The following is a 25281-nucleotide window of genomic DNA, read 5'->3' as shown; positions in this document are numbered from 1 at the left end:
TATAGCTTATTGCTCAGTAAGAGCCAAGGCTCCAAGTAGAAAACCGTATTTTGACCTATAATGGTTTTTCTATCATAAATTGTGACTATGATGGAGTGTTGTCTCATTGGCACTCATACCACATCTTCCTATTTCTATAAGTATTAAATTGATGTTCCAGTCCAACAATATCATGGTTAACTTCCTTGACCAAATTCGTTAACCGAAAACATGGCGATTACTTTTATCAAACACACGTACAGATGTACGGACGGACGCACAAACAAGAAATCACGCCTTGTCTACTGAATATACAGCAGAAGCACATGTCTCTGATAGAAAAATATACCTGCATACTTTTATATAATGTTATATTAAAATATATAAGTATTTTTCAGATACAAGTGCCTGTGACATATAACATATATATTGAATCGTCATCAAATAGTAGTAATTAAGCGGTTCTGTTTCAGATGTTTCACTCGATGAGCCCTATGATGTCTATTTGATAGTTGTATACATCCCAGAACAGATAACTAAAATTAATTTTACATTTCTTCCGTTTCCGTAACTGGTGATTTTCAAAGTATTAATAAAACTCAGTGTGACAGAATCATACATTGATTCCATATTAAATGAAATGATGGCGTAGGTGGACGGTAAACATTTTCTTCATCCAATGCGTCTGAAACAGATCTACTTCGTGACACCATGGATAATCTTGTATTGACCTATTGAGTGTGAATCAATATCTAAATTAACCTTTGCTTTAACTTGCTTACAGATCGGTATTTATGTTTGCGCATGCTCGAACAATGACGACGTCGTGAATCAAAAGTATTTGAAAAACAATACCACGTGAATTGTTTATAAAAATCATCAATAAGTAAAGATATAATAGAAATGTGAAAAAATACTTAGAAAAAGGAATCTTGTAAAATCATGGGATGTTTTGAATCTAAAGGACGTAAAATATTTGACTTTAAGAAAAAGTCTTTCAAAAATGAACAAAATGGAAATATACCACCTAGTTTAACGGAAAAAGAGAAAGTTATTTTAGTGACATCTTGGCAAAGATTAAAAACTGATGTGGAGAAAGTGGGAGTAGTTACGTTCATGAAGTAAGTTTTGTTTGTTTGTATCTTAATGTTTAGTATGAGGACTCTCATTTTTTATCATCATTATTTTTTATTATTATTATTGCTAACTATTATTAATTAAAATGATAACACTCATTTTATATTATAATATTTTTCTTATTATTATTGCTATTATTGCTATCTTTACTATTCTAAAGTATATGTGTTGATGGAATAGCCACACAAGGTTCATCTTGGTTGTTACAAGATTAAAACTACATTTAGAATATGAAATGATAAGATATTATTATTATTTTTTTTTTTTACAATTTTTATTGTTTTATGATAGTTTTATTTTTTTGAATATCCGAGTTATAAAAATCTTTGAATTGGTCATGTATATTGCTATGATAGCAGAACGTAGCTATAATAATAAAAAATTAGTCCGATGCGCTTTTCTGGATTTACTTTCATCATGGATTATTTGAAAGCTAGCCAAGGATGTTTACATGTAAGAACCAAAAAGGACGTGAACAATTCGTCTTAGGTCAACACGTGCCTGTTAGAGTTGAAATCTTTGTTTATTTATAATTTTCAAATTTATAAATGAAAGGTTTGTAATAAATCACGTCAGTACAATATTAAAGCAATGTTTTTTTACTTATATTATAAGATAAAGTTATTATTAGATTGCTACACTAAGATAAAATGGGCCTATTCAAGAGCAGGTATATGTTGACAAATATAAAATGATTTCCCTAATGAAACACAAAACAAATCTCTTTTTTTGGTTGTGTAAACTTTTGGAGTATGTTCATGAAGGGGTATATATTGACCATACTTTAATATCAGTTTTATTCACACCGAAATACTACACATTTCACATAGAAATACTTGTGATGTAATACAAAATAACTTGTTTTTGGCACATAGCATTAAAAATGAGGAAGCAATGACCCCGAAGTATGCATTATTTGTGTAATAACGTCAGTTTTATTCATTTTTTTAATAATTCAGAATAGATTTTCTAGCTATAGTTTTTTTTTGTCTAGGCATTCAAAACTATCATTTTAAAATGTTGACAACAGTCCATTTTGAATATTAGGTTGCGGCCAAAGCTGTCCCCAAGTATTAAGGTCCGAAGAGTGCAAAAAAAATCTGCGTATTTTGACAATATACAAAAATGTGCTGACTTTGAAAATCTACAATGTACTGTGACGAAGTGATATGTTCAACCTCGTTTTTAGTTAAGCGAAAACAGATGCAAAGTATGGTCATTTAAAATTTTAATGATAAAGTTGAAATGCAAGGCCACGTTGGGCATTAATGGAAACTTGTCCTTTGATACTGCTTATACAATGTATGGGAAAACAGAAATGTGTGTGGCATACCTAACCTGTTGCTTTTTAAATTTTACTCAGATAATTCACTGCACTCGTTGTACAATCATGTTGACCTTTCTATGCCAATATACAGAATAGTTATCAAAAGTACCAGGATTATAATTTAGTACGCCAGACCGCGTTTCGTCTACATAAGACTCATCAGTTACGCTCATATCAAAATAGTTATAAAGCCAAACAAGTACAAAGTTGAAGAGCATTGAGGATCCAAAATTCCAAAAAGTTGTGCCAAATACGGCTAAGGTAACCCCTGGAACAAGAAAATCCTTAGTTTTTCGAAAAATTCAAAGTATTGTAAACAGGAAATTTATAAAAATGACCACATAATTGATATTGCTGACTACTGAGCTGGTGATACCCTCGGGGACGAAACGTCCACCAGCAGTGGCATCGACCCAGTGGTGTAAATAGTTATCAGAAAATCGAGAAAGTTATGATTCCTTTCATGAAATGCACCTTTATCTTGTTTTGTTATTCAAAAAGACATTAAAACATTTTACAAATGAGTAACAAGCATCCATATGATTTTTCCTCATCAGAGACGGTTTAAAGCCTCCTAATAATTAGTCTTAAATGCATTTTATGTTAGAATCAGTAGGTGATAATTGATTACTGGTAGTAAATTGCTAACACGAGATCGCTCTTATATATTTTTTCTTCACATCAGGCTGTCTATGAGCACTTTAACAATAAATTGCATGTTGTCAATCAATCAGCAAAATGAACCCTACAAGAATATAAAATCACACTGTAGGCAACGTGTACGATATTTTTTTTTTATAAGTTTTCATTTTTAGTAAAAAAAAAAAGAAAAAAAAAGAAAAAAAGAAAACATACATTTCATGCATCCGGAACACTTTTCTGCATTTACCTTCATAAGGAACGCCTAAGGACGAATATTTGAAAGTCACGGATGTATGAGAATCGAAACATTTTTTTAAGAGCTATATCATCGAAAGGGACATAACAAGAATAGACAATTTCATTATAATTGATTGATTATTAAATTTCCCGTCCAATTTATTATTCGATGCTAACGTCATTTATTGCATTTGTTAGATAACAATAGTATTTAAAATATGATATATGTACACTTCTGTGGATGTTTTACCCAAAAAACTAAAATTATAAATCTGACATACAGAAATGGGTTTGGAAATCATGTAGTCAACGGAAAGTATTAGAAATGTTTAACTGAAAGACACAAGTGTATGATAGGCATTAAAATACGTCAAAAGTAAGATGAGGAGCTAGAACACTTGTTACCAGAAATGGTGTATCTTCTATTCGACCAGTCAAGCTTTTTCTGTATTTGTCCATTCGCCGACAAACTATACCAGCGGGTTAACACCACGAGAAGAGCATATGCCGACTAGACCTTATTCTTGTAATCACACGGTGACAATACCCAATGCTTATTGTACACAATAACCATTAAATTCAGGTTTTTTTTCATGTAAAGCTTTGATTTTAAACATATTTTATACATTGAGATATGAAAAGGATGGAGCAACAGGCACAGCCTATTAACACTCTCTCCATAATACATGAACAAGGTATATTTCAATTATAACAACTGTATTTAAAATAATGCAAAATAGTGGAACATGCATGCTACTTGTGAGCACACACGATCAAATATATTTTAACAGTGTATCTTACTAATATATTTAAATATATAGAAAATTGATCATCAGTTATTTAAAGTACATTGAAACATGCAAATATCCTTTATAAGTCATTAGAAATATATATATGGCTTGAAAGAGACACTAAGCTTGCTTAGTGGAATAAATGAATTAATGTTGGAGTGTAGAAAAAAATAAAAAAATAAAACTAAATGAAACAAAAATTCAGTAAGTTTCAAACAAAACGTTGAGTGTCTGAACAGATTTAAAAATAGCAATATTCATATCATATGAAAACAATCTGTTTCCAAAAAGCAGTAATTCAATATTTATGTCAACATTATAAACAATGGAGTAAATGGAATCAAGGAGGATCTGTCTTACATCATTATACTTAAAGCAAATAAAAAAGAAATGTAAAGCTTTCATACAATTATCTATGTTGAGTCATGAATGCACTAAAACAGTGCTATATTTATGTGATGTACTTTTAATAAAATATCTCTTAGTATTCATCCCATACATGATAATAAAATTAACGGTACCAATTTTCTTGCACCAGATGCATTTCGACAATACATGTCTCGTCTGTGATGCTCGTGGCAATACATGTCTCTTCTGTGATGCTCGTGGCCAAAATATAAGCTACAGTAAATGTTCGTTGATCGTTTTATTTATTTAACATTTGTAAAATGCTGTACACAAAACAGCAAAACACATACCGTATCAATGAGCATATTTTTTGATATAATAGTGTATCACCCCATCCGTCAATAGTAACCCCCCTCCTCGAAGAAAATAAATAAAAAAACAAATATAAAATGAGAACCACTACACGAGGTTCGATTTTTAAATAACTCGTGAACTGCTATCTGCACGAAGCCAATTATTTATCACATCTGACAATTACTTTTTTTTATTAGATCTGTTTTTTTTTGCTTGCTTGAATAGTATAAGTAATATAGATATTCTCGCTATAGTTATCAGCCAGCTGTTATGTTCACGAACAAGGACCTAATTTAATTTACCGTAAGTATACATCCCTTGTAATGAGGACCATTTAACTACCGGCTAGCAAACAGAATACCGATAGAGATTGATCAATTAGTTGACATATAACATTATTTTATGTTGGATAATTACCCGTTATCTTCTGGATTATTTCGTTTTTACTACTTTTTGATCAGATTTATCGCACAAAATGTATCTCATTATCTGCTGCCAGATTATAATTTAGTATTAAAAGGTTTAAACAAAGTCGATATTACTGACCGTTGTAAATGTTATATTAGTGAATTGTATTGTCATAATGGCGTTTTCGCGCTTGTTTAAAGTAACGAGATAAGGTGTAGTACCTTCTTAGGTTTCATATAGATACATACATAAAAAGAAGAGACTAAATGTCACAGAAATTAACTACTATAGGTTTCCATACGATCTTCAATAATGAGAAAAGCCCATACCCAATTGTAAGCAATAAAAGGGTCAACATAGTGGATTACTGATAACACATTGGGTACTCATCATAATACGAAACAGTCCAGTGGCCGAATTGTATACAGGTACACGCTTAGATTACAACAACTGTTGTTGTACATCGCTTGTGACTATTATCCTTAAAAAAAGGGGGGGGGGTCATGTTCTTTTATTCATTTCATTCAAAGTGTTCTTCATACAAGAAAAGTTGTGGATATGAATTCAGAGTTGATTGCTTAAAAACGAAAAAAGACCAAAAAAACAAACAGCAATATACAACACACAACATCGAACACTTAAGACTGAACACGAATCCTAGCAAACCAGGGTGATTTCAGGTCCTCCGTAAGGGAAAGCAGATCCTGCTTAAATTTTTGGCATCCCTGCATGATATACCAGGCTTGTTTTGGGTTACTTCTATTTCTGTGTCCGCTGATAAATTGTATTTGTAAGAATTGGTTGACAACAACACTTTAAGACAAAAGTGATAATTTCATCTTCCCGTTTGTTAATTTTTCATTTCAATGTACATGTAGCAAAATTCTAGCAGCATTAGCAAAAGGAGTATATAGAATGAAATTCAAAACAGTGTGGCTGTGGCCATTGATTGACACATTAAATTCATCCATTGACTTTGTCTGTAACGACCACTGTTCACGACGTACCTACGATAGACATTTAAACTGTGGGGTCACCAAGGTTTCTTAACGCCTTTTATTATAAAATGATTCGAAAAATTAATCAGAAATAACCTTTATGTTTTGAATTATATAATTGATATAAATCAAAACATCGTGTTATTTCTGATTAATTTTTTCGAATTACTTTATTAAGGTGTTGAGAGCCTTTGGTGACCCCATAGTTTAAGTGTCTTTAAAAAGTACACAGTGAGCAATGGTCGTTACATACAAACGTTCACCTAAATTGTCCCAGTCAATGGATGAATTTAATGTGTCAATCAATGGCCACAGCCACACTGTTTTGAATTTCATTCTATTTTTTAGTTGATACGATACACATATGAAATTGTCAACACAACTAATTGGTTTAGTTCATAAGAAATACAATTATTGTTATTATTACGACATGTGGAATTTATGGATTGGCATTTTTATGTACGATAACTAAATATGATTGCAATTATATATATACATCACCAACATGTGTGCAGTTGTGTTATAAATGATTATGTAATCCGGTTACCAGCTGTCATTGAATGCATATCTATTGTTCATAATATGCCAATGTGTTATAACAGTAAAATAGTAAAAAACTCCGTCAAAAATAGTGTATATATATATTCTTGTACAGCATTGTCGACTGCACATGCTGCCGATCGATTCTTCTAATAATAAACATATTTTCTGTTAAACATTGTTAAACGGTCACAAAGGGATTACTTTTACAAGGTGTCATGTTAGTACAATTGTTTAAAAGATCTAAACGTCCTAAAAGTTCTCTACTAAATTGTCATATCCAAAAGATGAAACAGAATGGTCTATTGAGACCTCACAAAACAAGTTAAACCCATCGTAATTTTAAGCCTGTCGTAAGTCAGGAGCCTCTTGCCTTAGTAAGTCTTGTTTGTTTTTTATTTTAGTTTTAATGTGTTTCGATGTTTGGTGTGACGTTCACTTTCATCGAACTGTTTCACATTTCATTTAAGGGGCCAGCTGAAGCACGCCTCTGGGTATGGGATTTCCCTGCTGTTTTGAAGATCAATTGGTGGCTTTATGCAATTTTCTGCTCTATGATCGGTTTGTTGACCCTTTGAAACATTACCCATTTCCATTTTCAATTTAATCAGTTATACATGACGATAAACAAATGTGCAAAGTCTTAAAGCTCTCTGTCTAACGGTCAAATAAGTTGCGTCCACAAGGTGTTACTGAGGTAGAATAGTAAACACAAATGTCTATAGTCCATAAATCACCCGGACGGATAAAACACAAATGGCTATAGTCTCTAAGACACCTGTATGGATTATTAAATAAATCTTAAAATACAATCGCTTTGTAAATTTGATGACAACTCTGTATGATAAGATCCTGACATAATTAAGTCTCTGATTGTTAACATTTGATTGCTATTTGCACGCTTCAGTGTAATTGTTTGGCTATGTTATGACTACATGTTTAGTATAATACTATACATTGATGTTACAACATTACTATGCTGTTTTGTCTTTGCTCATTGTTGAAGGCCGTACGGTGACCTATAGTTGTTAATTGCTGTGTCATTTGGTCTCTTGTGGAGAGTTGCCTCATTGGAAATCATACCACATCTTTTTTTTTATATCTGTTTTTCAATTCACAGTTGGAGCTAGAATTCCTTAAGAACGGGCCGTGTTAAACTTGCAGTGAGTGATAGATTTTATGTTCCGTGTAGAAGTCATCACTGTGACTTTGAAATGAAGAACAGCATTAAACGAGCTGTTCATTTTCTTATATTTTTTACTGTGCTACAATTGATTTTGTGTCATGGATTGATACCCTTCATCCTTTGTTTTCAACTTAAGAAGGGTTGATAAACAAATGGGCGTTATTTCTTTGTTTTTCGTGGCGCTTGCGGTGCGCTTTGCTTTTACGGCTCAGGACAATTATAATAAAAAAGATTTATAACCGTAAATACTGATTAAAGTCAACGTAGATACTTTTTTTAACCGAATAAATGCTTAAATGAATTCCCACGATGAACATCCGGTGTGAGCAGGAAATAAAATGTCGGTAGTTTAATACACTCCGACAATGTGTAATTGTAAAACTGAATTGGCATGATTGGAATAGTAATAAACCTAGACAAAACTTTTGTGGGAATTGCAACTACATGACATTTTTTTGATGAACAATAATTATATGTGAAATATGTTAAGTAGTATACGTCTGAAAAGTTTATATATGTGAAGAGATTTATATACATGTGCGAAAGTTTTGTAAGTGTGAAAAGATTTATATGTGTGAAATTTTGTATTAATATGAACAGATTTATATACATGAGTAAAACTGTTATGTGTGTTAAACGAGTTATAGTCGATGTGTTATGTTTTAATAATCTTGAAGATCGTGCGACGGTCGCTGTGACGGTCTCGAATATCGTAATCGTTTCTCGAGTTCTCAATCAAATGCGACAATAAGCTCTCTATCATATGTGATAATAAGCTCTTTTGGTATTGAAATTGATAAAAGAGGGACGAAAGATACTAAAGGGACAGTCAAATATATAGAATATATGTTTGAGTTCAAGAATATATGGTAATATATATTGAAACAGTACGTGTCGTCTTGGTATCAAACGTTGAGACCTTACACAATTACCTAAACAACGAGGACATTGGCAAATTTCTTTAAGCTAAAAACCGTGCAAGAATCAATGCTAAAGTTTTAGTGATTGCTTTATTTAGCTTTCTTAGACGACTTAATCGTTGGCCATACTAGAAAATGCTTCAATTGTCTTTCGAAATATCTATAAAGCCGATAGTACGACAATATTAATGGTGCATGCTTTTTAACCATATTAGCAAAAAGACATTCGACATTTCCAAAGTTCTGATAAGTTTTTCGTATTGTTTAGTCATTTCTATAGTCTTCTCATGTTTATCGATATTAGATCTTAAAAGGATTAAATATTCTAAAGCACAAAATATGAATATAACTCATACAATCATTTTTCCTGTATGCCAAATCATAGCTAAGTTAAGTGGATGTTATACTACAGCTAAATTGGACCTAAATTGGATATGACAATATCACCAGACAAAATGGTGTCATATGCTAAGTACTTATATCAATTACAGAAAATCTAGAATTTACATTTGAAGGACGTCTGTACTTGGTTTTTGTAATGACAAAATATAAATTATTAAGTGAGAAATTTCACTGTTTGTTCTTGAATATTTGTTCAATGTAAAAATAGTATGTATACACTTTTAAGGCATTTTTATGCCCGATTTATCGGCATTATGTTTTCTGGTCTGTGTGTCCGTTCGTCCGTTTATTCGTTCGTCCGTTCATTTGTCCGTTTGTTTGTCCGTCCGTCTGTCCCGCTTCAGGTTAAAGTTTTATGTCGAGGTAGTTTTTGATGAAGTTGAAGGCCAATCGATGTTCCCTATACTATGATTTTTCTAATTGTACTGCCAAATTAGAGTTTTATTCCAATTTCACTGTCCACTTAACATAGAAAATGATAGTGCAGATGGGGGCATCCGTGTACTATGGACACATTCTTGTTGTTTTTTTTTATTTCACGAACAAGGAGCTGTCCAAATATTGGGAGTTTTTATACCAATACTTTAAAACAGCCATCCATCCAGTTTAAAAAGAATAACCTGGGTTGTGGTTGTCTTTATTTAGAAATGAAAAGTATTGTCCTATATAAAGAACGAGATATTGAGAAAACAAAGTTGGACGAGTATGTACCTTGTATCTATGAATTTTTTAAACTAAGAATGATTTGTAATTAGTATCAAATACTATATAAATCAAATAAGGAAAACGAGACAAAGAGATTTCACCGGGGAAAATGAATAGAAAAAGCAACAAAAGTCTTAGAAAATCAGATTTTACTATAGAAAAAAATAGAAAAACGACAAAAAGACACAGATGACAGATTCCTGACTCGGGACAGGTATTTTTCTAATACCAGTTCCAAAGCACTTATTACTTTGCAAACAGAATCCTTATGGATCTTTGTCTCTAGGAGCGGTACTAACTTTTTGATAGAAAACACTCTTACAGTACCGTAGGTACACCTTCAATAACCTTCATCTGTAATGCATTGCTAAGATTAGAAATGGCATCAATTGCATATATGCAGACATGTTAGCATATTTGAAACAGTTGTATCTTGAATGAAGACAATCTAATTAACTTGTATATATCAGCTGTCTTTTCTGGCATGTTAATTTTTATATAACTTGCCGTAGAGCGAACATCAGCCATAACAATCAGAACTATATTATCGTGTCTGTCAAATGTTGTACTATCGATCTGTATTATGACAGTTAATATAACTATCTCACAGGAGAAGGGACTGATAATAATCAGATAATTAACCCAGAATAGCACTGGCTTAATTCAGCCTGAAAAAGAGGAATCCAATTACAGGCTAAACAATTTGTTTAAATCTTTAAATATTTATGAAACTGACTTTATTTATCATCAGAACCATGTTAAACTGATAGAATTAGTTATCAAAGGTACCAGGATTATAATTTAATACGCCAGACGCGCGTTTCGTCTACATGATACTCATCAGCGACGCTCAGATCAAAAATAGTTGTAAAGCCAAAAAAGTACAAAGTTGAAGAGCATTGAAATGTGTGACCGACCATGTATAATTGAAGGTATCATAGCAATTGAGAATCTAATATCGCTTAAAGTCATATGAAACCAGTGAGTGGTGAAAAATAATGTTTATCCAATTCTTGAACCAATGCATGTATATATCATAAACTTAGATCTCTGTGCACGATTTTGTCATTTTTTACGCAAATATATCGTATAATCGTCAATTGTTTTTCCTCTCTGTCTGTTATGATTTAACAAACATGGCTGCTCATTAAATGCCGTGTTTTAAAGCTGAAGTTTACCGATTGTCACCTTATAGTAAATAAATAACAAAATGCATGGGTATTGAGCACGTATTTAACATGTACAATCAGATAATTGTTTATTTTAATGACAGATCCATGCGTATTGCGATCGCCGGATTTTTACGAGAAGGGTTACGCTCAGGTCACTATGAATACGGAAAATATGTCGGCGAATTGCTTCCTGGAAGCAAGCAATTAAAAACAAATAAACTTCTTCTAAATGTGGACAAATTAAAGAATTTTCCTCAGAAAAAAGTATATGTACATAAGTTGTATCATGAAAACTATCCATTTAGTTATAAAACACATATGCATGATGTTTTTTTAATTTGAGGTTTCTTATGACTTTAATTGATAGCAAACCATGTTATCTAATTGCAGTATAATAATAAATAAGGTTTCTCTGCTTTTTTCTCTATTTCTATAGCTCCTCAGTTCTCCATTGGTCCTAATTCAGTTACGACGTCAATTTTTCTTGCTTTCCTCTGAATTTCCTATTGTGACGTCACGAAAAAAAAAGTACCCAAGGTGGTTCAGTTGAATGAGTATTTTGATAAACAACTCTTAAATTAAACTCACCACGTCCATTGATCTCATTCTTTGTAATTTGATTGATGGGCGAAAAAAAAATGATTCTTGCAAAGAATTTATTTTGTGTTTCATTCTTACGTCAATCAAGAAAATTGAACACAAAATATGGAGTAATGTTTTTGGTTGAACTTGTATCACTTCATCCATCATTTTGTGTGAAGTATTTCGAACAGCGGTATACCACTGTTGTCTTTATTTATCTTGATTTCTTTTCATCATATATATAGATATATGTGTATATTTATCTCAATACATTTGGTGAATTTTGTACATTTAATCCTAATAAATGTCAGAAACAATTACAGAAAACTAAATATTCTTTTTTTCTTCATCTTTGAACTAAGCAATTTGTGGTAAATTTATCTCAAATATTCGCGACATGTTTTTTTTGTGAAACAATTGATATGCTGTGAATCTAAGCAGCAACCCACAATAGTGCCAGCAAGACATTAAATCATTTCTTACCTCATTATATAAAACCAGTCGATTCATTGTAAAGAATAAAAATGGTATCAATCCAGAAATAAGTTTACAATCGATAAAGATTAGTACATTTGTAGAAATAAGTTTACAATCGATAAAGACTAGTATATTTGTAGAAATAAGTTTACAATCGATAAAGACTAGTACATTTGTAGAAATAAGTTTACAATCGATAAAGACCAGTACATTTGTAGAAATAAGTTTACAATCGATAAAGACTAGTACATTTGTAGAAATAAGTTTACAATCGATAAAGACTAGTACATTTGTAGAAGTAAGTTTACAATCGATAAAGATTAGTACATTTGTAGAAGTAAGTTTACAATCGATAAAGATTAGTACATTTGTAGAAATAAGTTTACAATAGATAAAGATTAGTACATTTGTAGAAATAAGTTTACAATCGATAAAGATTAGTACATTTGTAGAAGTAAGTTTACAATCGATAAAGATTAGGACATTTGTAGAAATAAGTTTACAATCGATAACGATTAGTACATTTGTAGAAGTAAGTTTACAATCGATAAAGATTAGTACATTTGTAGAAGTAAGTTTACAATCGATAAAGATTAATAAGTTTACAATCGATAAAGACTAGTACATTTGTAGAAGTAAGTTAACAATCACTAAAGATTAGTACATTTGTAGAATGTTTGTGGTTCCAATCATGAAGTTATATCAACCAGCTTTATCTAGAATGTAGAAACCATTTATTTATCTTTTATCATATAATTTGAGTAGAATAAGAAGTAAAATAACAAAAATACTGAACTCCGAGGAAAATTCAAAACGAAAAGTCTCTTATCATATGGCAAAATCAACTTTCATTTTTTCAACTTAATTACATTATTTTTTTATAAAATTTAAAACTTTGTTTTTTTATTTGGAAAAAGAATCCCCGCTTAAATACTCAGTGTTATTTTTACACTGCGGATTTACTCAAAAGACAGAACATGACTATCATAATAACTATAACTTATTAATTAAACAAGTTTTTAATATTGATATAGATGAAAGTGCTCTTTCTGATAATCTGCTTACTAAAGATTCCATATCAAACGTATCCAACTGCGGTATCCACACTCGTTGCTTCTATTTGTATGTGATTTTGTAAAATTAATATGTTTTCATGTTTTCTATATTGTATGACATTTTACATGTATCAGATGACTCAATGATACAAAAGATAGTAACACGACGGTTGTCCCTTATGAAGAAGACTTAGGACAAGAAATAATTACCTTTCCGGAGCTCTTAAGTTCACCCTCTGTTTTTGTAAAAATTGTGTTGATCCATTCAATTTTACAAGTATTTTAAGTATTTTATCATGCAATCTTTTAAATGTTTTTATTTACTAGTATTACCGGCTATGGGTTTATAAGACTTTTTGATGTTCTTAAAAGTACATTTTCTTTATCTCGATACAATTGGTAATTTTGGTCCCGGAGTTCTCGGCCTAATTTGATTCGTCCGACTCTGGTTGAAACGAATTAAAATATCGGTGATGATGCGCATGTGCGCAACCTTTCCGAATCGAAGTCAAAACTCTTTCATTTTGTTGACTATCATAAGGGAAGTGACGAAAATAGTATCTACTGAGCATTAATATTAAAAAGGTATATTATGTTTCAGAAAGAAAAGTCCTGATTCTGTATGCTTTAGAGAAAAACAAGTTTGTCAGTGAAGAAAAGTCGTTCTGAGAAAAAAAAAAACCACTTTATTTATAAACATCACCGACAATTGATACACACATGAACACTGTATTTATTTAAAAAAAAAAAAAAAAAAAAAAAACAAAAAAAAAAAACAGGTAAAAATGAAATACCCATTGACTGCCCCTTTCTTCGGCTGTATTTTGTCAAAAAACAATTATTTTGTATCAAGGTTTTGTGTTTCTATTAATTGAAAATTATGTGCAAGTTAAAAACCGGAAGTCTTGTATGACTTATAAGATTGTCTGATGACGGGAACAATATCCGGACTCCTTTATTTTCGTTTTTCTCCCAAAATAACCCAAACTGAATAGTCTTAAGAATAGATGACAAATGCGACTATGCATTGTACCTATAAAACACAGAGGCATGATGATTAATTTATTGTGGAAGGAAGAGAAGCGACACACCAAATGAAGTCTTTTCGTATAGATGTGCGTAAAAATATCCCAGAAAATTAAGTATTATATATTATCTCCCAATCGCTATTGTAGGGTTAATGTATCTCAAATATTCCCTACATTCTGTTTGTGAAACATTTCATATGTTAAATATTCCCAGTAGTACACTAATGCCAGCTAGGCACTAACTATTATTTATTAACTCAACATATAAAACCAGACGATTCAATGTAAAGAATAAAAAGGTATGAATTCAGAACTAAGTTTACAATCGCTAGAGATTAATTTTAATTCTGGTACCTTTGATAACGATTGTAGATCTTTCGTAGTTCCATTCATGACGTGTTAACTAACGTTATATAGAATGTAGAAACCATTGTTCATCTTTTATTTAGTTATTTGAACAGTATAATTCTAATTGCAAAATTTTCTGAAATGTTATACATTTTTTTTATAAATTTTGAAAAAAAGTCTTTTTAGATAAAATGTTGCTACTTCATTAGACAAATGAGCCAATATATAGTTTTGCTAGTTGTTTTCGTCTATGATCTTTTACCGCCGCATGAATAAATGTTTGCTTCTAGGAGTTGCCGATGAAAAATTAATGTTTGAAAATCACTTTGAACATTGAAAATTTGTTATGTTTTTACTAGATACCTTGAAATATTAATCATAATTAACCATAAAAGAATAAATTCAATATGACTTAATGGTCTATAACTTGTATTTGATTTCAACGAAATAAGCAAACAGTTTCCGCGAATTTAAACATCATACATTTTGAAAGCTTTTAAAAGTGCTGAAGCAATCTGACTAAATCGCTGTTAAAATGTTTGTGGGCGTATTTTGTTTCATTTCAAAGTGTTGTAATTATCTGTAGTTAACAATGTCTATCACAGGTACAAAATGCATCAATTTAAGTTAATAATTTTTTCTCCTGAACCACTTTAAATTCATATACTGGTGTATTAATGACTCAGTCAATTACTTTTCTGTTGCAAATACGTTTGTTCCCTTGCAAGTTGTAAATTAATGAAAAACCGATAAATCAAAAACTATGCCGACAGAGTTCTTAGGTTCAAACAATTGTTTTTATCTCAGTATTGTCTTCAAACTAATTACTGTTAAGAACGTGACTCCTAATAAATATCATCCTCACTCAAACTGGATTTCAAGTTTGCTTCAGTTCCACTATGGCTTATTGATGACGGTCTTCCAATGGGGAACAAATAAAGCAGTAGTAAAAGAGGATTACAAGATAATAAGGGTATAATTTAAGTGACAGATCGTATTGTTAATTTCCCGCGTACAATGTGCTCCGGTTTTGTATGTTATATGTGTGATACACAGTTGGACATTCCTTCGGTTAGAGTTTAGTTTGCCTTTTAGATGCTAGCTATAGTCATATACATGTATTTGTAAACAACATCTGATATTCTAACTTTTTTCGTCTTAAGCGTTGATGATAGACGTCGGTGCAGTGACATATATCGTGTGCAATTTATTCTTTTAATTCAGATGCAGTTCAACAAATTATACATGCTTACACAATTTCACAGAAGACCACCAAATAACTTTGCCAGGAGATCCGTTTCCAATAGACTATTTTCATATTACCGACTTTTTACTCCAGTTTATATTGTTTTTCGACAGGTTACCTACGACATCCTGTTACTCGGTGAATTACGAGCAACATTAAGAAGTAACACAAAACATTTAATCGGTACAATTCTTAGGAAAAATATACTGCTTCATATTTTTTTTACACGATCGACAAACTCATCAGAAAATAGGAAAATTTCCCATCAAATCCCACCGATTAAATGTTTGATGTTACTTCTTTAAATTGCTCTTAATTGACCGAATACCGGGATGTCGTAGGTAACCTGTCGAAAATAAATATAAACCGGAGTCAAAAGTCGGTAATATGAAAATAGTCTATTGTCAATAATGGGGACGAAGTCCCAAATTACGGTAGAAAAATCAATAAAAAAAAGCAAAAAATTCTAATTCTAATGAACTCAAAATCGTTAACTTTTTTTCCAGATCTACTTCCTTTTTCGGTCTTGTTTGTACGAGACTTTGAATAAAATGTATATTTATCAACATATCAACAAATACAGGAAGGATTTCAACACCCAATCATTTTTAATAATTGTTTGATATGAAAAAACGTTACCTGATAACAGCGTTTCTTTGTTTACATTGAAGATGACGTCATAACTTAAATAACGTCACAACTAAATCCCTAACAACAGAACCAATATCGGAAACGTTACGGTAATTCCGTTTCTTTTATCAACATGTTTGAATTAAAAAAAAAAATAATACAGACTTCGTCCCCATTCACAGGTAATGCCTGCCTCATATTAAAAACAAAAGTCTATAATAATGTGTGTTGATGCTTTTAAATAGAATTTTGATTTTAAATAATGTCTTTTATAAATGGAAGCATATGGAAACTGTAATCACTCAACTGTTTATGTAATTGTTGTTAACATTTACTAGTTTATAAATATTTTAATTTGATATGAGCGTCACTGATGAGTCTTATGTAGACGAAACGCGCGTCTTGCGTACTAAATTATAATCCTGGTACCTTTGATAGCTATTATGAACTGTTGTTTGTCACTTTGTGTTTGTCACTGTTCGACTAATTGGTTTTCTGTGTAGATAATTACTACGTTTTTTTGCAATGCTTTTTTTTCTATCTCTTTTGCCAAATTATTGTTTTTTTCTCTAAACTTTGATATCTACTTGATAAGGAGAATTAATAATTATAATGTTGTGAAATATGCATACAAAACTTACAGAACTTTAAATAGTTTGCTATTTCTTTTGTAATAGTCGAACGCTTGTCTAACTGAAATTTCATGGATAAGTTAAACAATTGGTGAACAAGAGCGACAATGGTAAGCTATAAAATTAATAAAGAGAATATGGAATGACACTCGAGAAAAAATTATAGAATTATAACACTGTCTCGTCAGTGATGATCGTGGCCAATTATTTGAAAATCTAAACGTTGAATGGCTAACAAAACCAAAATGTACTATAGTTAAGTCGAAAACCCATGCCATAGTGTGATGTTCTGATTCTGTTTAGATTACTTACAAATATCAATTAAAAGCATTTTCTGTTACAACAATGTAGTTTAATCATCTTGTAAAAAATTATGCTCAATAATTGCAACAATTCCTATTTGTAGAATTTAAACAAATGACAAATGTATTAACTGTAATTTTACTAAAGGTTCAACATATATATTTATATATATAAAGGCAACAGTAGTATACCGCTGTTAGAAACTCATTAATCGATAGAAAAAAAAACCAAATTCGGGTTACGAACTAGAACTAAGGGAAACGTATTAGATATAAGAGGAGAACAACGACACAACATTAAAATGTAAAACACAGAGAAACGAACTAAGTATTAGACAAAATCCGATGAGAATAACAAATATAACATCAAAACTAAATACATGAATTTGGGGTAGAAAAATACCGTGACACGTTATATATATCTGTTGTAAAACACAACTAACAAATTGTGTATCCTTAAACATATGTCTTAAATCTATGTTCCTCGCTGTTAATTATTCTTCAAATAAGTAGCATCTGAACTTTTTACGCTTGATGTGGCGCAATAATAATTACACATTTCGATTTATTCTCGTTATCATGTGACTGTGTTTTGATATAAATTTTATAGAATCATAATTCAATCAAAGGCTTTTTTATGACATTTCCTGATGTTATCATAAAGTACATACAACCACGTTCACAAATTTTAAGTATATATTGTGATAAATACTGAAAGATAAGAACATTAAGTAATATAAGTAAAATTAACATCGACTTATGTATGTATTGACGTTGAGATTATGAAAACCTTAAGTTGCTAGTGTAGAACGATTGATGTCACAAAAAGTCACTTGCAAGTGTGTAAGTTTTTTTTTCTCTCTCACGTATGATGTTTTATCTTATATTGAACCTTTGCTTTCCCACTGTCATTGGTACGCTTAACGTATAAACAGGTGACTAGTCGTATAGCATTTCGTGGATACACCAGAACCGGGGGAAAAGGAACGTGTTTAACGATAGTTAAATAGAACCTATTCGTCGTCATCTGTGACATAAATAAATTATTTTTGATAACTGTCCTTAAATTGCAATCAGATGATAACAATTTCACCAGTTACAGTTTAAGAAACTCTTGTTTGAGTTAGTAACTTGAAAGGCGCGAATAAACCTGGAGTTAATACATAACCTCTGGAATAGCATATCAGCAGAGATATCTAGCTAAATTTGCAGGTGCTGATTGCGATATTGCATTCCTAAATAAGTCCAGTTTTGTTTTACAGTCTGTTGTTTAGGTGTCATACCACCAATTACTCCCTCAAATTTAGAACGTATGTGAAAGTAGGCCTACTTGGACAAAAAATAGTGCATTTGATGTCATTTTTTACTTAAACTAACCAACAAATTGGCAGAAATGAAACTTTTTGGTGAACGAGAAATATATTAAGACCATTTTGAGCTAAAATTTACTTGTTTTTGAGTTTGCATTCAAAATTGAGGATTAATGCACTCCATAGTATACTAATTTAAGATTTCCAGAAAACCAGGGGTTATTTTTAGTGGTACCTCTATTCGGAACACCTTTTCTTTTTTATATGATTTTAAACACCTGTTGAAAATTGGCATGTAGAAAGCTGATACATGTACGATTCAGGATATACCTGATTTCTATGAAGTTAAACCTAAGGTAAAATATTTAGAAAGCTGTGAAAATTGTAAAATTTGGTTGAACAGATAGGGGCTTTTAATTGGTGGTATGACACCTTTAATTGTGAACTTAACGATGTTTGTATAGAAAGCATTTTTGTGGCCATTTCATTAGGAAAAAAATATTAATCAATTATCATCCTTGATAATTTTAAGTTACTGTCCTGTGATATTGTTATATCGTAACCAACACTTGCAATCTTCAATATAGGTATCAAGAAGATATAGGTATCTGTATAGTTTGATAGAAGTGATTATCATATCTACCGATCTTTACATATACAGATATTGTCTTTTGGATTACATCGATAAAGTCTAGTCCATTGGTTTATCCCGTGATATGTATTTTCATGATAAGTTCAACAGAGCAGAAACAGACAGTTGAACACACAGCTGTAACAATCGAAGAGTTAAGTTAAAATTGGGGAAACAATTAAACTGATGATGATAAATACTGCAAACCATTTCAAATCTACGCATTTTCGTCTAGTCTTATGCCAATTTCAATATCCGAATACTATTAATCTTTAACTAATCTAAAGAACTGAAATGTTGAATAATATAAAGGAAAATTAACTGATACTGACATTAAACAGATAACTGTATTTATTGTTTGCATTTCAACATCTGCCGAGAAAGAAAACATAACACAAAACATATACCGTTATTAATTATTATTGCAGCATTCATAGGTTCTCGATATACTCTCGTTATCACCTTTAGAGATTAAATTTCAATAATTTTTTCAACGTTACAAAGGAATCGTTCAGATAATTAAACACAAATGTTCGTTTAATATCGCTTAACGACAGAAATTCAAACAAATACAAATATTACCTTTTTACAAAACATGAAAAATATTCTGATGCATTCATATGTATGAAATAAAAAAAATCAAACTCGATACATAGTTTAGATATACGACAAAAATATTTGCTTTAAAGTAAATAATTGAACAAGTAATAGATGTAACACTGCGATTTTTATAACCCAAAGGATTATAAGCAACAGTTAAAGTTGTATATTTGCACAATAAAATGTAGTTTATGTTGATCCTGATCATTATTATAATGAAATGAAGTTCATTCGTATGTCAGTGATATTTGGTCAGTAAAACAGGAATAAAAGTAATATACATAATAATATTTACTGATCAGATTGATTTTCAATCGGCCATGTCAAATTAATCCCATTCAGAATCATGAATATATAAAAGATTTTACCGCAACGAAAAAAAAAACAATATTTAGAATGAATGGATCAAACACACAGATCTAGAAATGATCGAGATTTTTCGCCGATAACCCAAAATACTAAGATGCTCAGTCTTTAGTTTTCTCTGTTGTGTTTTGTGTAGTCTTATTTGTTTGTTTTTTTCTTTCTTTATAGTCATGACATTGGCAGTTTGTTTTCAATCTATGAGTTTGAATGTCCCTTTGGTATCTTTCACCACTCTTAAACGTACGGTGTTTCATCTACGTTGCTGATGTGCTTGTGATTGTTGGTAATTTTAACGCAATTGTTGATCGCCACTTTTGGCCTATTTCGTGGCGGTCAGGTTTTATTAATGGAGGAATCTGGAGTGCCCAGAGAAAACGACCAATCTTTGATAGGAAACTGGCAACTCTAGTCAATTAAGTTTGGTGATTTGCAATGAAGTTTCCTATTATGTTTTCACATTTTTGTCCCTAATTAATATATAATCCTAAATTATAATGTTTATATGGTTTTGCATTTAATTGTCCAACTTCATAAGTAGAAGACATACATATCTAGCTTCAGTTTCACATGATTGTCCAAAAAGGGGGGATGAAAGATACCAAAGGGACAGTCAAACTCATAAATCTAAAACAAACTGACAAAGCCATGGCTAAAAATGAAAAAGACAAACAAACAACAGCACACACGACACAACATAGAAAACTAAAGAATAAACAACACGAACCCCACCAAAAAACTAGGGGTGATCTCAGGTGCTCCGGAAGGGTAAGCAGATCCTGCTCCACATGCGGCACCCGTCGTGATGCTTATGTGATAACAAATCCGGTAAATAGTCTAATTCGGTATATCACATTCATGAAAGGGAAGGGGATTGTAGTTACGACGTAACGAACATATCCGATATCATTTGCGAAACGGTTATTCCATAACGGTCAACCAACTCGTGATGGCGTCCGTAAAATTTACGAAGGGATGATTTCAACTTCACCATTTGGAACTCTTGGTTCAATAGCTTCCTCTATCAATAACCCTCTATCAAGAAAATCATGATAGGAAATGCAAGCACGGGAATATCGTATCAATTGGGAGATATATACCCCGTATGCAGGTGCTGCTGGAATGTTGCTACTTAGAAATGGAAAGTTCACAATTGGAAACCTGAAATCATCTCTTTTGTTGTAAAGTTTTGTTTTCAACCGACCCTCATTGTCAATTGCTAGATGTAAGTCAAGATATGAGGCCGACTTAACTGTATCTGTAGTATCCTTTATCTCTAGCTCGATTGGATAGATGCGTTCCACATAGTCACCAAATTTTGTGAAAGAACATCATCTATATAGCGAAAAGTAGAGTTAAAGGATATTGCTAACTTCTTATCTTTCTTCTTAAGAAGTTCCTGCATGAAGTCAGCTTCATAATAATAAAGAAACAAGTTGGCAAGTAGAGGGCACAGTTTGTTCCCATTGGAATGCCGACAGTCTGTTGAAAAACACGTCCTCCGAACGTAACAATATCTAATATCCAACTAATATCTTAAACGTTCAAAACAGTTCTTATATGATTTCAAAAAGCAGCTTAACCAATTAACTTAACATCTTGTGATACCTGTACGCTATAGAGTATTTTACAAAAGCAAATTTTGTGTTTGAAATTATCTATTTATTTTATTTTGTAGTTAAACGTCACAACACTGAAAGTTTAGACTATCGCACAAAGGTGCTTGCAAATGAGAAAGATCACATTTTGTTCATTAATGTTTTCTTCTTTGGAATATCTTTTAAATAAACTCATCATAGATACCCGTACTATATTAAGTATATACGCCATACGCGTGTTTCGTCTACAAAAGACTCATCAGTGACGCTCGAATACAAAAAAGTTAAAAAGGCTAAATAAAGAACGAAGTTGAAGAGCATTTAGAACCAAAATTCTTAAAAGTTTTGCCAAATACAGCTTAGGTAATCTATGCCTGAGGTAGAAAAGCCTTAGTATTTCAAAAAATTAAAAAATTTGTAAACAGTAAATTTATAAATATAACCATATCAATGACAAGTCATGTCAGCACACAAAGTGCTGACTACTGGGCTGGTGATACCTTCGGGGAAATAAATCTCCACCAGCAGTGGCATCGACCCAGTGGTTGTTAATAAATTCATCATAGATACCAGGACTAAATTTAGTATATACGCCATACGCGCGTTTCGTCTACAAAAGACCCATCAGTGACGCTCGAATACAAAAAAGTTAAAAAGGCCAAATAAAGAACGAAGTTGAAGAGCATTTTGAACCAACATTCCTAAAAGTTTTGCCAAATATTATAAAAAGGTTTAACACACAAGAATAATCATCATTTCGTTCAAGGTAAATACTACTCCAAACCTCATATTTATAACGTTTGTCAGTCAAAACATGAGATTATCTTTTTAAAGCATCTAACATATTCATCAACCTAAGTGATCTCGATTTCGTTATCGATACCGTTAATAATGTTAATACAACATCATCTTATTCTTTTTTTTCTAATTGATAAATCATCTATAAAATCTTATATAACATGACAAATGTTTAAGATAGTGTTGAAAGATATAATGTTATAGCAACCGTAGCACCGAGACAACATCTATTCTTAACTGATGCACTTAGGGTAATAAAAACATGGTTGGTATCGCAAGTGGAAGTTTAATGAAATCAAACGATATCTGCTTTAAAACAAAGAAAATATTATTACGTCTAAGTTCATAAACATCAGAACAAAGATAAGTTTCATGTAAAAGGGTGCGTTCAAAGAATTAACTGTATTTTCATACTGAAAACACCTTTGGTTGAGTTTACAGACACATAATGACACAAGTGATTTTTTTTCAGTAGATCATACGAATTATTTCGCACGTTCGCACCAAAATGTTTGGGAAATTGCATTTTCACAATTTGATTCCATCCAAAACTCATGTTAGTGTCTTAAGGATCTCTACAAATGGTCGTCCAGTCGAATAATGTTTGAAATTTGGTTTTGTTTTGCATAGCTAACATGGCTGGTTCAAAGTTTTTTTATTTATCATCTGCAGTTTTTTTTTATCATCGATATGAAAAACGACATGTCTTGCTATTTGGAAAAACCGACAATTTGTTAGCAACTCATCTCCCACCTAAAAAAATAAAATAAAAAAGTCATTTGTAAATTTTATCGAATAATTGCCACTATAGGTAACAATTACATAAATACCTTCAAATAACGATCATTGTATTTAATTTGTTATTGCCTGTGCCTCTGTTTTCCTGATAATGATCTCAAATAGTAAACATAGTTGACTATTTAATCTATTTAAAGAACATTTAAATATTCAAATTACATTTATGTATCTTTAAACTTATATCATTATTGTTAGGGACAAATGTGAAAATTGACCAACATACAGGAAAACTTGTCAAGTATGATAGGTAAGTTTGAAAAAAAAATGATTGGTCATATACAAATGGCTTTTTATAAATATATTTTAATCCTTTTGTCAGATTGTTGTCATTTTCCCTACGGCATTGCCGTTAAGTCATGTTAGACACGTTTTCGTGTAAAACACACACTGCATGATCTGTTTTTATTGTAAACAAACAAAAGGAGTTGCAGAAATAGAAATCAAATATCCCTATTTCCCTTAACATTAATAACTTTCTATTGCAGTGTTTACACAGTTGTGTTAAAAGTACTATTTATGTGTTATCGCAAATCTTCATTTGGTTTGTTTTTGGATCCTTCTACGATTGATTAATGCATATAGAAATATAAAAACAAAGATATTTCAAATTTATAACATGACCCCAAAAAAGCGCATGTTATTCTATTGGAAAAAGTCCTCATGACACCTCCAATAATTTATCAGTTCACAATTATTCAATCTGTACGAGTTTCTGATTTAGCATTACATGTGGAGAGTTTCTAATAATTTAGTTATTTGTTTTGCCAGATAATTTGTTTTCCGTTGACCAATTTCTATGAAATATGTTTTTCTTCAAACTAGATTCGCAGAATAATCAAAACATATTTTTTTCGATCAAGATTAGACATTAAGGTTGCTATTTTCTGTACAGCTTAATTGATATCACGGATTGATTTATAAAATCTATTTATTGTTACAAAACAACAACACTGATGCAAATTGTCATATTTACTCTTAGGGCGTAATAATGTTATAGTTTATCTAGTACGGTTAACATTTTCAAACTAAGACCTAACTTACGCGTGATATATTAAATTCATGACGCCAATTACGATCATTGCTAATTGTACGCTACCAATAATGATATGCATTAAAGTCGGCTTCTTTAAAAGCAAATACATTACGTGAACATGTTGCCTGTTTGATTTAAACGATTAGAGAATAATATTAACAGATGCATGTTCTTTTCTATGAAAGGAAAAAGCTAATGTGAAATAATAGACTAGTTGACATTGCGTTGGAAAATATAACTGCAGTTTTTTTTCGATATGATAAAGCGATATTGCATACCTTCATATGAAAACGTGAACTTCTAAAAAGAAAATAAGTAAACCCCCTTCCTCGCCCGAGCAAAACAATAATCGAAAAATCGATTCAACCAAATGCCACATGCCTCTCGTTGAAAGATTTCAGGATTGTTGACAACATAAACTTTTGCATTTAATTTTTTTGAGGTAAAACATCATGCCTTTGAAAATGTTACACTCAACAATAATTACTCTATGCAATCGAAACAATACATTGGATGAGTTCATGATATCAAAGTAATTTCATTCGCAAGATAGATTTTTTCTTTGATGAACCTATTAGAAACATTTATTGCCTTAAATTAAAATTTTAAGGAATAATCAAGACGATCCTGATAAAACATATATATTTGTATTTGTTCGTTACACTTTAATTATATCACGGACTGAGTTTAGTAAATAAATGTAT

At 31.2% G+C, this 25281-nt stretch overlaps 1 protein-coding gene across 1 annotated transcript in view; it reads left to right on the top strand.

Moving 5' to 3' along the window:
* The first annotated feature begins 543 nt into the window (after positions 1–543).
* Positions 544–25281, top strand: part of LOC143055943 (neuroglobin-like) — a 35180-nt gene continuing 10442 nt past the window's right edge. The window contains exon 1 of the mRNA XM_076229000.1: positions 544–1100. Within this exon, the coding sequence (XP_076085115.1) occupies positions 922–1100 (179 nt within the window). The 5' untranslated portion in view covers positions 544–921. The remainder of the gene's footprint in view (positions 1101–25281) is intronic.

The sequence above is a fragment of the Mytilus galloprovincialis genome, chromosome 13 (assembly GCF_965363235.1).
Source record: "Mytilus galloprovincialis chromosome 13, xbMytGall1.hap1.1, whole genome shotgun sequence".
In the NCBI taxonomy this organism is placed as follows: Eukaryota; Metazoa; Mollusca; class Bivalvia; order Mytilida; family Mytilidae; genus Mytilus; species Mytilus galloprovincialis.
The sequence above is the reverse complement of the archived record's forward strand: the minus strand, read 5'-3'. Positions and strand labels throughout refer to the sequence as shown.